The sequence below is a fragment of the Paralichthys olivaceus genome, chromosome 19, assembly GCF_024713975.1.
Source record: "Paralichthys olivaceus isolate ysfri-2021 chromosome 19, ASM2471397v2, whole genome shotgun sequence".
In the NCBI taxonomy this organism is placed as follows: domain Eukaryota; kingdom Metazoa; phylum Chordata; class Actinopteri; order Pleuronectiformes; family Paralichthyidae; genus Paralichthys; species Paralichthys olivaceus.
This window is the reverse complement of record NC_091111.1, coordinates 3,926,249-3,937,960: the sequence shown is the minus strand read 5'-3', so window position 1 is coordinate 3,937,960 and position 11,712 is coordinate 3,926,249. Positions and strand designations below refer to the sequence as shown.

At 41.2% G+C, this 11,712-nt stretch overlaps 1 protein-coding gene and 1 long non-coding RNA gene across 3 annotated transcripts in view; one reads left to right on the top strand and one right to left on the bottom strand.

Annotated features, from left to right (window-relative positions):
* Window positions 1–995: 995 nt before the first annotated feature.
* LOC138405671 (uncharacterized) lies at window positions 996–7,938 on the bottom strand. The gene is made up of 2 exons (XR_011239469.1): window positions 7,796–7,938; window positions 996–1,896 (listed from the first exon to the last, which is right to left on the bottom strand). It is a non-coding gene; the product is annotated as an uncharacterized lncRNA (long non-coding RNA).
* A 138-nt stretch (window positions 7,939–8,076) lies between these two features.
* The window catches only part of cd2ap (CD2-associated protein), a 53,542-nt gene continuing 49,906 nt past the window's right edge, over window positions 8,077–11,712 (top strand). For both annotated transcript variants that reach the window (XM_020091754.2, XM_020091753.2), the window contains exon 1: window positions 8,077–8,211. In XM_020091754.2, the coding sequence (XP_019947313.2) occupies window positions 8,208–8,211 (4 nt within the window). In that variant the 5' untranslated portion in view covers window positions 8,077–8,207. The remainder of the gene's footprint in view (window positions 8,212–11,712) is intronic.

The following is an 11,712-nucleotide window of genomic DNA, read 5'->3' as shown; positions in this document are numbered from 1 at the left end:
CAAGCAGTACCACAATAACAGAGAACCATTGAGTCACTGCTGACAGAAATGTCTGTATTTTTATCTCTGAATGCTTCACTATCTTCACCACTATAGTTTCTAATGTAGTCCGTCTGCCATGTGATGTGGTACGCAGAAAACGGGGTTGATGAGAGTACGACTGAACCAAAACACTGAATCTGAAAATCAATAAACAGATTAGTTAACTCTAAAAATGGAATATGTGCCTGGGGGCTTGTTTCTGGGTGAGCAGGAAAAGCATAACAAGCATGACAATGTTAAGGTGGTTTAAAAGAGGTTGGAGGGGGTTGTTGGCTTTTTAACATCAGAGATTAAAGTCTATTCTGTCTTGTGTTTGACTAACAACCAAAATCAGTTTCTTTTTGATGACACTCTTTCCCATAAAGCACTAGTTTAAGAATTTTGGGAAATGCCCTTAATTCTCTTTCTAGATGAGAATATGATAGAATATTGAGTATATGTGCTTTCAACATGACATTTAGTTAGCCAGTTTAGTCAACTTAGCATTAAATGGAGGAACAGCTTGTCTCTGTCCATTTTGTTTTGGTTTTAAAGCATAGGCAGATAAGACAGTGGTTTACGTTTGAAGGTCTTCCACAGTTTGAGTGGAGTGTCCAACCACTAGCAGAAGTCAGATAACATCCCGTCAGCTCCTCTAATGCTCTCTTAATTCACTGTCTCAGTAGGTCTATCCATTAAAAGGTTTAAATGGGACTAATACTAACTTCGTTTGCTCAGATTGCTAAAAAACAAGGGAAACAAGGAGCTGTGGTTTGCAGTCATGTTCCAAGACAACATGTCCAACTAATGCAACAGATTGCAATGGGATACATTGTGCAGTTGTCTATTTGGTTAAATCCATTGCATCCATTATTTAAAATGTATTGTTGCCTAAACCTAACCAAGTTGCTCTTTTTTAACAAACCAAAGAATGAGTAAAATGTGCAAAAAATAACATATTTCATGAAAAATAATAAGTAGCAGAACATTTTAATTTCTCTTTTTTATGATTTTAATCTTCTTTTTTACTATTTCAACAATGATCATTTTTCCCAAACCAAACAAGGTATAGTTTTGTTGTGTACAAGTAACCAAACAGAAAAGAATGGAAAAGATAAAACCAAACAGCATCTGTGGTGTTTACAGTTTTAAGTGATGATCCATGACACAATAACAACCACCTGTGCCTGTCAACTCAAGTTTCTGCTGGACTGTTTTTTCATTGGCACCAAATGTGTGAGTCACTGTCCCATATGTGTCAGTGGAGCAAACATGGAAGCTGGAGCCAGAAACTCAGTCATCTGTTCTGAGCAGTCAAGCTGTCAACTGTCTGGTTACCGACCAGGTGTCGAGATACCCAGACACAACGCGAGCGGCGATCCGGCCCATCAGGCGGGGCGTTGGTAAACAGTCTGTGTACGCACAAGCTGGCCTGATCGCCACCTCAGCCATTACTGCAAATAGCAGCAGCAGAAGAAGGAGCAGAGCACCATCTGCCCTGCACGTGGCGTGGATATAGAGAAAGGGAGGGAGAGGGGGAAGAGATAAAGGGATGAAACATGCTGCGTTGCTTTTGCTAGTGGGGGAAGAGCATAAGTGGGTCAGTGACTCAGTCGGTTGAATAAGTGACAATCCATGAAAAGCTAAGAATGAGGTGGCTTCGGTGTAGAGAGGTGTGACCTAGGAAGGTGAGGGGAAGGTGAAGGGAGAGCGTCACCAGGGCGCAGGATGCTAAAGATACTCTGCACATGTCCAGGCCGTCAGAGGAGCACGATGATGCTGCAGAGCTGAGCTGACGTTCGGTGGGTGAAGCGTCCTGTGTCGCTCCAGGGCTATGCACGCACATCCTGCAGTTACACTCGCTGCAGTCGCTTTCTAAAGAGCTCGTGTAAAAACAGGGGAAGAGGATTAGTCTGTGTGTGTGCAAACATGAAAAAGTGAGCAAAGGAAGAGCGTATGCTTCCACGCATGAGCGTGTTGACGCACACTCCTGGTGTGTTTTTACGATTCCCTCTTTAATCGGACACAAACACACAAACACAAAGCTCAAATCCTCTAAGCCAGCGTCAACATACCACAAACAGCAGCACACCATTCACACAAACATGCAACTGGGCAGACATTTTAATCACTGCTGTTGCTCTTGCTTTTAAAGGATAAGTCTGGGTTATAAGCAGTGGGGTCTATTATTTTCATAGTTTTCATCAAGACACTGGTAAAAGAAAGGCTAGATAATAGAGATAAGGAAAGAGTGATACAATGTATGATAACTTGTCTCATTCACGCTGTATCTCCAGAAGTATTACCCTGTGGTTGTATGCCTCTGGTAACAAATGCAGTTTCAGAGCCTCCATGTGTTCCTGACATATTGACACTTCGACCTTTGACCACTGAAATCAGAATCGGTTCACGTTTGAGTCCAAGTGACGACTAGTAAAGATTTGTGGAAATTTCCCCAAAGGAAATATTCTACAGGCTTCTACAGTTTTGTGGGGTCACCATGACCTTTGACCTTCGACGGCCAAAATCGAATCAGTACAGAACTGAAGGAGCAACAAAGGCAAGTCCAGTTACTTACATACATTTGTACGACTTCTGAAGATACCATGACCTGGATGACTTCACAGTCACATGTTTAGGAGGCCACATTTTTATCTTTGTTAGGCCACAGCAACCTGGACCACCCATATCTAAATCAGCTAAAGTCTAAAGGAAAGTTTCTGCCAGATGTAATGAAATTCTCTATGGGTGTTCTTGATATATTCACAACAACCTGAGCTCATCGTGACCTTGTTCTTTGACCCCCAACAAATAATCACTTCATCTTTTAGTCCGACTTAACGTTTGTACTGAAGACATTTCTCATGGCGTTCCTGAGATGTTGCATTCGCAAAGCAAACATGTTTTATAGGGTCACAGCAACCTTGAACTTTGACCTTTGTCCACCAACATCTACCCAATTCATCCCTGAGTTTATTTGAAGGTTTGTGCAGAATTTGAAGATGTTTCCCTGAAGCTTTCTTGGGATATTGTGTTCACAAGATTGACATGGATGGACATACCAACAACCTGTAAACATAAAGCGTCCAATCACTGGGTGTCGCCAGCATGAAGACATATTAAAACTATTTAATAATCCAAATATATTTAAGATATCCATCACCCACTTTCATTTGTGTATCTTGTCTACTTCTGCTGTTGTTACAGATGCCACCGCCTTTCAGGGGTGTCTATAAAGAAGGTTCCCTATAGAGGTTGGTGTGTGAACCAAGTCGTTTCGAAGACCCCCCTCCTCAGACAACCCACAATTCATCAGATGGAGTGATGCTTGTAATTTTGAGGCTTCAGCAGCAGCTGCCACGTGGAGTCTCCTGGTAACAGAAACTCCAAACCAAATGTCCAACAGGAGGCCTAAAGAGGAGACACTTCACATCCACCAGGGATGGACTCCAGAATTTATCAGCTGCACCACAGTGTGTTGAACAAACTAGGTCTGCAGAAATCACACGTGTTTCCTTTGTATAAATACCAAGATTAATCATATAGATTACATAGAGTTAGAGAGATTTACTAATTTTGGGCATGCAATTTTCAAGCAGGGGCCTGGGAAAAAGACTTGATTTACAGGGGTTGAGAAGGTAACCCAATGTTGTTTGAAATATTAACCGTGGCAACGTACTTGTAAAGATGTATGTCACAGGGCTGCCCCAAGAACAACTTGTGCTTCCTAATGTAAAGGGCGACCTTTTCAGGTTTGTGCATGTCAGAAGTTAGGGACACCAAGATTTTGTATGAAAATGTTTTTGAAGGGACGGCTAACAAGCAGCAGTTACCTTTACAATGGCTCTTTTCTATTTCTAAGTCATGTCAGTGTATTAGTGAGCCCGTGTGCACAACAGCAGGACCCTGACACCGAAGCAGCAGAATGGAATTCAGCCAACAGTCCCAGAGTTAAACCACATTTAGGCTCAGTTTTTAATTTGGATCTGCACCAGTCAGCCACTCCAAATAAATCGGATTTGTTTCCATTCATTATTTCTTAAAATGTAAAAACTGCCCTCGGAATGTTAATTTAATGGACTCTATCTTGGGCAACCAACAAACCAACAATTGGAACGAGGTAGAAAGCAGAAGCTAGCTGCTCATGCTAACTGTGACACCATAATGTTATATTTGGTTATTTCTATTACTGGTAATACTAATGAGCACGATGAATCAAATGTTTGCAAAAACAACAGTAACATGGCTTCATTATGATGCATTCAATTATTGTTATTATTTATTTATTTATTTTTATGATTGCTACAATAATAAGTAGTATTATTATTATCATTACAACTGTGAGAGAAAAGTCATTTGTTTCAAATTGCTAATCATATACTAGGGCTAGCCTGACCTCTGCTGGACAAACTTGATTACTGCCAGTACTGCGAAAGTGAACTTTACTTCACAAATATTACAATCACTAGTTGCCAGTTTTTGCTGCTCATAAACATATCACTAACCCACACATGCGTGTACACACACACACACACACACACGTATACGTTTGTACTTGTACTTTATATTGGATTATTTGTATGTAAAAAGTATAAAGTGTGTAAGTGCTTGGACCTCACACAATAAGCACATGCACATTTAAATGATTAAATGTATACAATTATACTCATTCACCATCTGGTTATGTACCTGCCTCCATTTAATTTAAGGACCCAGTGTTGTAGTTGTTGGCAAATACATGATAACGAGTTATTATAGGACCAGAACCTGTCCTGTCTTATAGACCGTCCATGAAGTGTTTGTATATACATTAGTAATGCTGGATGTTGTGTTTTGTCACATGCTTTACACCCGCTGACATGGATTCATCTTTAATAGCATGGTTGAAATGACTGATCTAACTGACTATGTTTTTTTCTTTTTCATTAATTCCTACAATTTAAAATAGACTGCAGGTTTCAAATAACATTAAAGCTCAACCTATCGGTGTGAGCTAGGGAACAGTTTTATTTGTTAAGTTCTGATGTATGAACTGATGTATAAAAATGCAGATGAGAAAAATGACTGCAGTTTCAGATGTTACCCACTAGGTGGCTCTGCACTACACAAGTTGTATTGAGCAACAGGTTGTGGGTTTTCAGTGACTGAGCCTTTATCATACAGCTGATGATGCAACTGATCAATGAGGAACGTCCAGTCAGAAAGTTTCTGATGCAACATACATGCATGAGACTATACATCAGTTTTGTTTCCAGTGACTGACAATCGCATGTTTATCTGTGAAAAGGTGTCTGACACTGAGCAGCTTTGTTGTAGAGACACAGACAGGAAAGAACTGAGTATCTGGATCCAAATATAAAGAAAATAAACACTTCTGGAAGAACTGAAGAAGCTTAATGCAAAATCAGTAATTATCAATGGATTGTTTGCATTAATATCTCTTTATATATGCTGAGCAATATGCAGTCAATTATTGAATTGGAGATGTATAATTTGCAGACCGCACACTACTTACACACATGTTTTTGGGAAACCTATTAGAAAAAAACAAAACAAAATGAGCAATTACCCAAGAATAAAATGTACACTAACAAATGAATAATCAAAAATATGTAAATGTGGATTTAAGAGGATGCTGTCCATGAATTAAGTTTACACTAACAGAATAATTCCTTTTAAAAAGTATATGTGGGTATTTAAAAGAGCATGTTTCTATTTCCTTTACAATTGCAATAGCATCAAACTACACAGAATCGTGGAATTAATAAAATATATTAAAAATAATAAAAATGTCTTTCTGGTTTCTTCCAAAACATTGATTTTCATGTTTTTCCTGTTTGTTCAACTGACTGCTGTCCTCCACTTTATTCCAGAGCTCACTTCAGGAAACGTCTGAGACATGTTGTGGGCCATAACTCTATCCAGTCTGTCTATTGGTGAGCTCAGCAGCTATTTCTGTTATATGTTTCTGTTATCTCCAGTGTTTGGAAATATATTATTGATTAAATGTGAGTGTTTATTCATGTCAGAGCCTGAGGAATAAGAGCGTGAATGTATACAGACGACAAAAGCAGAATTTCCCAGATGTTTGGCTCAATGAGAGCAAATGGCAACAGCTGTGGTTCCCATAATGCACTTGGATGGCCTTTTTTCCCACTGTGTCATTCATACATTCAAACAAGCTCCTTCTCTCCCTCTGTGTGTGTGTGTGTGTTTGTGTGTTCATATGCGGTCAAACTGTTTGCATAGAATTTGTGTTCACATTTCTTTGTTGACATTGTTACTTAAATGACGCTTGTCAAAATAAAATTGGCCTCAACTACTTCCTTTTTTTTTGTCAATTCATTCTGTGGTGCAATCGACAGCAGGCACTGTGCCCACTGCGGACAGACTCGTTGACCTGTGGCTCGGCTTTGAATGGCATGAAGGATTTAGAGTACAGTTTTTGTTTTCAGGGTTTTAAAACTTAAAGTTCTCTCACATGAAACCAGAAACTATTGAATTAAATAAACACTGGGGCACGTTTTAACATGTTGCAGTCTTAATAATGAGTTCATAAAGATGTCATTATAACTTTATGACACATATTGTTTGAAGGTAATTTAGTTATTTGTATTTGATTGAAATTAAAATGTGTGATAGTATCTGTTTTTTTCTTTAAATCATTATTGTTCATACGTGTGTATATGTTCATTTCCTTCCCCACACTCACGATGTTTGGGGTGTGGTACGACTATTTCTCACGGCATCTTGAGCCTATTGTTCTTTATGTGCCATACCATTTTAGACATTTCCAAAACTCAGTGCCTCAAGCAAGATTTAATTTTAGAAAGATTGAAGACAAAAGAGAGAGAAAGACCAAGAGAGAAGAGCGGGTGAATGAGTCCAATAGTCCCACTGATAAAAAATACGATCTAATATAATATAATATTGCATTCATTTGAGTTGATACAAAAACAACTCACAGAAATGTTGTAAAGATTTTGAATGTCATCCTTTATTTAGTTCATTCAAACAGTTCCTTATGTGTTTAGAAAAGATTAGAAAAAGTGTTTCAAGTTCCAGTGTGTACGATTTAGATGAAAGGGATCTATTGGCACAAATTGAATATGAAATAATGTGTGAGTGTTTCATCAAAATTGTATAAATTGTTGTTTTCTTTACCCTAAAATGGGTCCTTTATATTTAAATACTTTATATTTACATCAAGGGGACCCTCTCTATGGAGGCTGCCATGGTTTTGCAGTAGCCCAGACTGGACAAACTAAACACCTTTTGAGTTTTTATGACAACTGAAGCTACCACAGGTTCTTTTTCATGTTTGGAAGGAGAGGGTGAGGTGAGGGGTGTTCAGCTGCAACATGCAACTTCACCACTAGATATCACTAAATTCTTCACACTGTACCTTTAAGCCATATGACACAAATTGTGATTTGTGAATATGGGCTTTACAAACAAAGATTGATTGGTTTATTGATTGGCTTTTGCATTCTCCTTGTATTTGAAAAGCACATTGTCCCATTCTGTGCACAGATTCAACTGTTATAATAACATATAAAGTGCACAAATAATAACAAACGTGTGTTATCGGTTATTATGTGGAGCTGATTCAATTTCAATACAACTCCAAAGGTTAATAACCAATGAAAAAAAGAATCAGTAAGTGTCAGTAAAGTTGGGGGCAGCTGGAGTGAGTGCATCACACACACACACACACACACACACACACACACACACACACACACACACACACACACACACACACACACTGTACCTGCTGACTGGGCCAATAATCAAACAGGGGGATCAACATTCCTCTCGCGGGACTGTCCGGCCTGAAGCATCGCGAAGTTTCCTGCGTGTCTCCGGCGTTTGTGAGGCGGCAGCAGGCGGCGGAGGAGCCCGGGTCCAAGAAAGGTGGAGACTCCTGCTCAACTTCCTGCACAGTAATCTTGAGGCAGCCCTGAGAGAGAAGTCAGGAGGCGGGCGGAGCTGCTGCTGCTGCTGCTGCTGGGACAAGGACGAATGGATCCACGGCTCGTTTGACGTCGTTATCTCCAGCGAATCGATACAAACTCACCTTGCGGGCGTTTGGACGCAGCTACCTGGCTAGTCGCTTGCTAGCAGCGGAGCGGCTGGACACGATATTCCCAGCGTCTGATTGCGAGGCGGTGCGAAGGGCAGGAATGGGTAAGTTTTCCATGATGTGGCGCTTGTGTTGTCTCTATCCTCCGCCTGCCTCCCCCCCTGTGTTTCCTGCTCAACTCAAACAAACCAGACGGAGCCGTGCGAGGCGGTAAAACCGAGGGTCCGCGCCTCGGAACCGTGCTCGGCGCTTTCTGACAGCAAGGTGTTGAAGTTAGCAGCAGGCTAGCCGTGTAGCCTAGCGAGCTAGCCGCCTGGTTAACTGGATAACGCCGCCTCCATCCCTGGATCTGGCTGCGTTTCTAGCTAATGTGAACACGAGCCACCGCAGAGCTGATGTCAACACGGCCTCTGCAGAAACACTCAGAGACCCGGAGGAGCCTGGAGCTGAACACGGTCATCTCGCAGCTGCCTGTTGGTTCTTTTTACTGAAATAACTCCACAGGACAGGAAACTCCTGACCTGAACTTCTCCTGGTGGTTTGGATCCACTCCCACCCCCCCCCTTTTGTGATGCTCATGTCAGATACAGATATTGTTGTTAAGCTCATCGTGTCATGACTTACATTCTTTCCATGACTCTGACGATTCACTGCAAGTTCCCACACCCAGACATGCCTTGCTTGCCCTCACTTAACACTGGACCAGGGTGAACCACACGTCTGATCCTGACCTGTGACCCACCATTAATCTGATTGTCCAAGTGATGGAATGGCAGCATCACAGATTCAGTTCATGTCAGTGTCAAACCTGACGGTTGATAACCTAACATGAGTCAGCGGGGGGGGGGGGGGGGGGGGGGTGTAGGAGGTTTGCTGTCATGCTGGTTGTGATCATGAAGAGGAAGCACTTTGATCTGTGGATAGATATAGCAAGCGCAGACCTCCTGTTACTGTATGATGACATCTTGCCCACTGTTTCTCGCTCGATGTGCAGTCTGTGGGTTGTGTGGTCGGGTGTTGTACGACTTGTTCAAGAAACTTGCTATGTTGCAAAACTGGTTTTGACAGCTGCGCTCGGCCCTCGGAGGTGTAAAGCTGCAGACAGTGGGAAGAGGAGCTGCTGCAAATAAAACTGTTCTCTTTTCAAACTGGTGCTTGAACTTGGTCTGGAATACCAATATACCAGTGCTGTTAATATTAAATTGCACCAACAAAGCAGCGCAGAGGATTATCTGACAACAAGCTGAGGTGTTCTTAAAATACCAACCCTGGAGGAAAACTGATTAGAGCTCATTAAAATGACAATCACTCTCTATGCACAAAAGTCGGGCTTCTTCACCAGAGTCCATTTGTCGAACACCAGGTTCATACAAGTGTGTAACGTGTGTTGTGTTGTCTTTGGTATGTGTCTCCTCACGTAGCTCAGTGTTGAGGTTACCCCAGCTGTGTTTGAACACGTCCAGGCTGTGTGTGAGAGCCCCTCGCATTCTGTTTGCTTTCCCCTCAGCTCAGTGTAGACTTACATGCAGCCTGCTGCAGGTTGATAAAGTATAATCTACAAACTGGCGTTGTGGTGCCTGGCGTGGTCCCTGCCTCTGTGCCTTTATTTTGTTTGTGGGTATTAAAAAGAAAAAGTGAGAATACAGAAGAAAAAGAGAGGAAGTTTGAAGTGGGGACATCAACAACTTCTTGTGCCACCATGACACCCATGCTAACTTCACTGTAGCGTTCCACAAAATCACAGAAACAAAGGGCAACCTTGTGCTATGATGTCCGATTGAACATTAACTTCACTGGCCTCAATCAATATTTACTAGAATGTGGTACATGTTGATTTCCCACCTCACAGATGAAGGTCTGCTGAAGTAGCCTGGTTCTGGTGATCAAATGTTCATTAACTAAAAACAACATTTAAAGAGATATCTGTTATTGCATTTCATGTAATTAGGTGCATATTTACAGAGCAGAAGTCTTTTTAAAACGGAACAGTTAATAAACGGGAGATCATAGTTACTGGCCTGTACAAATCTTTTTTTAGTGCTGCAGGAACTCTGGTGTAATTATCATTGCCAACCTATAAGATCATTTAAAAAGATTATTTTAAAGCTCATTTAAACAAAGAGATGCTCTTGACTTTTCCCTGGATGGTGATTGAAAGAGAACAAGAGGCAGAGCTTAGTGTCATTCTTCTCTCCACTGCTTTAGTGCAAGTGGCAAACATGCTTGGGCTGCAACTAGTGATTATTGACAGTATAGAAGTATAAGAATAGATTTATGTATTGTCAGACATTATCTTATTGCAGATATGTTGGCCGATGAGTCAGAAGAAACTGCAGTAGGCCTACAGACGTTTGATGTTGTGCAGTGACGGTGCCTCCACAGCTGCTTTCAGACATGCACGGAACTGAAAATTATCCAGAGGGACTATATGTGTGGGTGCAAATGTGTGAGTCAGTTTCTGTTTGGGTCGGGCAATATGCTAAAACTCTCATAGCATAACAATTGGCCACCATCGGCCCAACAACCACAGATACGCAGGGGAGCATGCCAGTATCAGCGAATGCAATTATGGTGGAGCTGTCTTCACTTGCGATCGGATCTCTTCATTGCACTGGTTACATTTGTTTTTAGGAGTGTGAGAGAGGGCCAGCTTATTCTGTTTTTATGTTATCAAATAAATCAACATTTTTGCAGGTCATTAACGTCAGCTGAGGAGGCGTGTCAAGCATGTGCCTGAGAGAGAAGGAAAAGTGAGCGAGCAGCGTCAGGATGAATAAATGAATATATATAATTCACTATAATAAGTGCCAGTTGGTGAGTGCATTCATAGAATGAATTATTGAGGAGACCGACCATTATATCAGTAAAATAAAATGACGAATTGCCCAAACAATTGCCCAAACAATTGCCCCCGCAAACACAAAACAACTGATGATGGGCCAATCGCCAATTAACAATATATTTGTCTAATTGTGCAAACCTAGTTGCTGTGGCCTTTCTCCAGGGTTTGTCTTGCCAAATAATATCTGAAATAGCCCATGTGAGAACACAGCAGGAGATTCCCCAGAGGATTCACTGCACGTGAGTGGGCGTTCCTAACACGCGACAGACGCAAAACTACAAAGCAGTCACAGCATCACAATTCTAGTATTGGTCAGGCTCTGTTATCAATGAATCTGCCTATTTGTGCTTTATTGTGATTTAAACAATGAATCAAAGTAGTTGACACTTTATTTGTCTGCCTTTGTTTATGCACATGGACTGCCTGTTGGTTAGTGTTTTCAGTCAGTGGTGCTAAGTGTGCTTCTATAATGTATAAAAGGATAGTCACAGCTGTTTCTGTTTCCACATAAAGCTCTTGGTTTTATTATTTATTAATCAAGGCAGGTTTAATAACTTATTATAATAACACTGATTGTCTAGTTGTGTGAATGTAGCTTCCAGGTATGTGTAATGTTTGTCAGGGCGTTGGTAAGCACACAAGCTTGGCTATTATCTTCACACTGAATAAAGGTGAGCAGGAGAATTCAGGCTTTAGAGCAGCAACATCTCTCTTCCCGACTGACTTCTCTCTTCCCGACTGACTTCATTTCTCCCCACAGCAC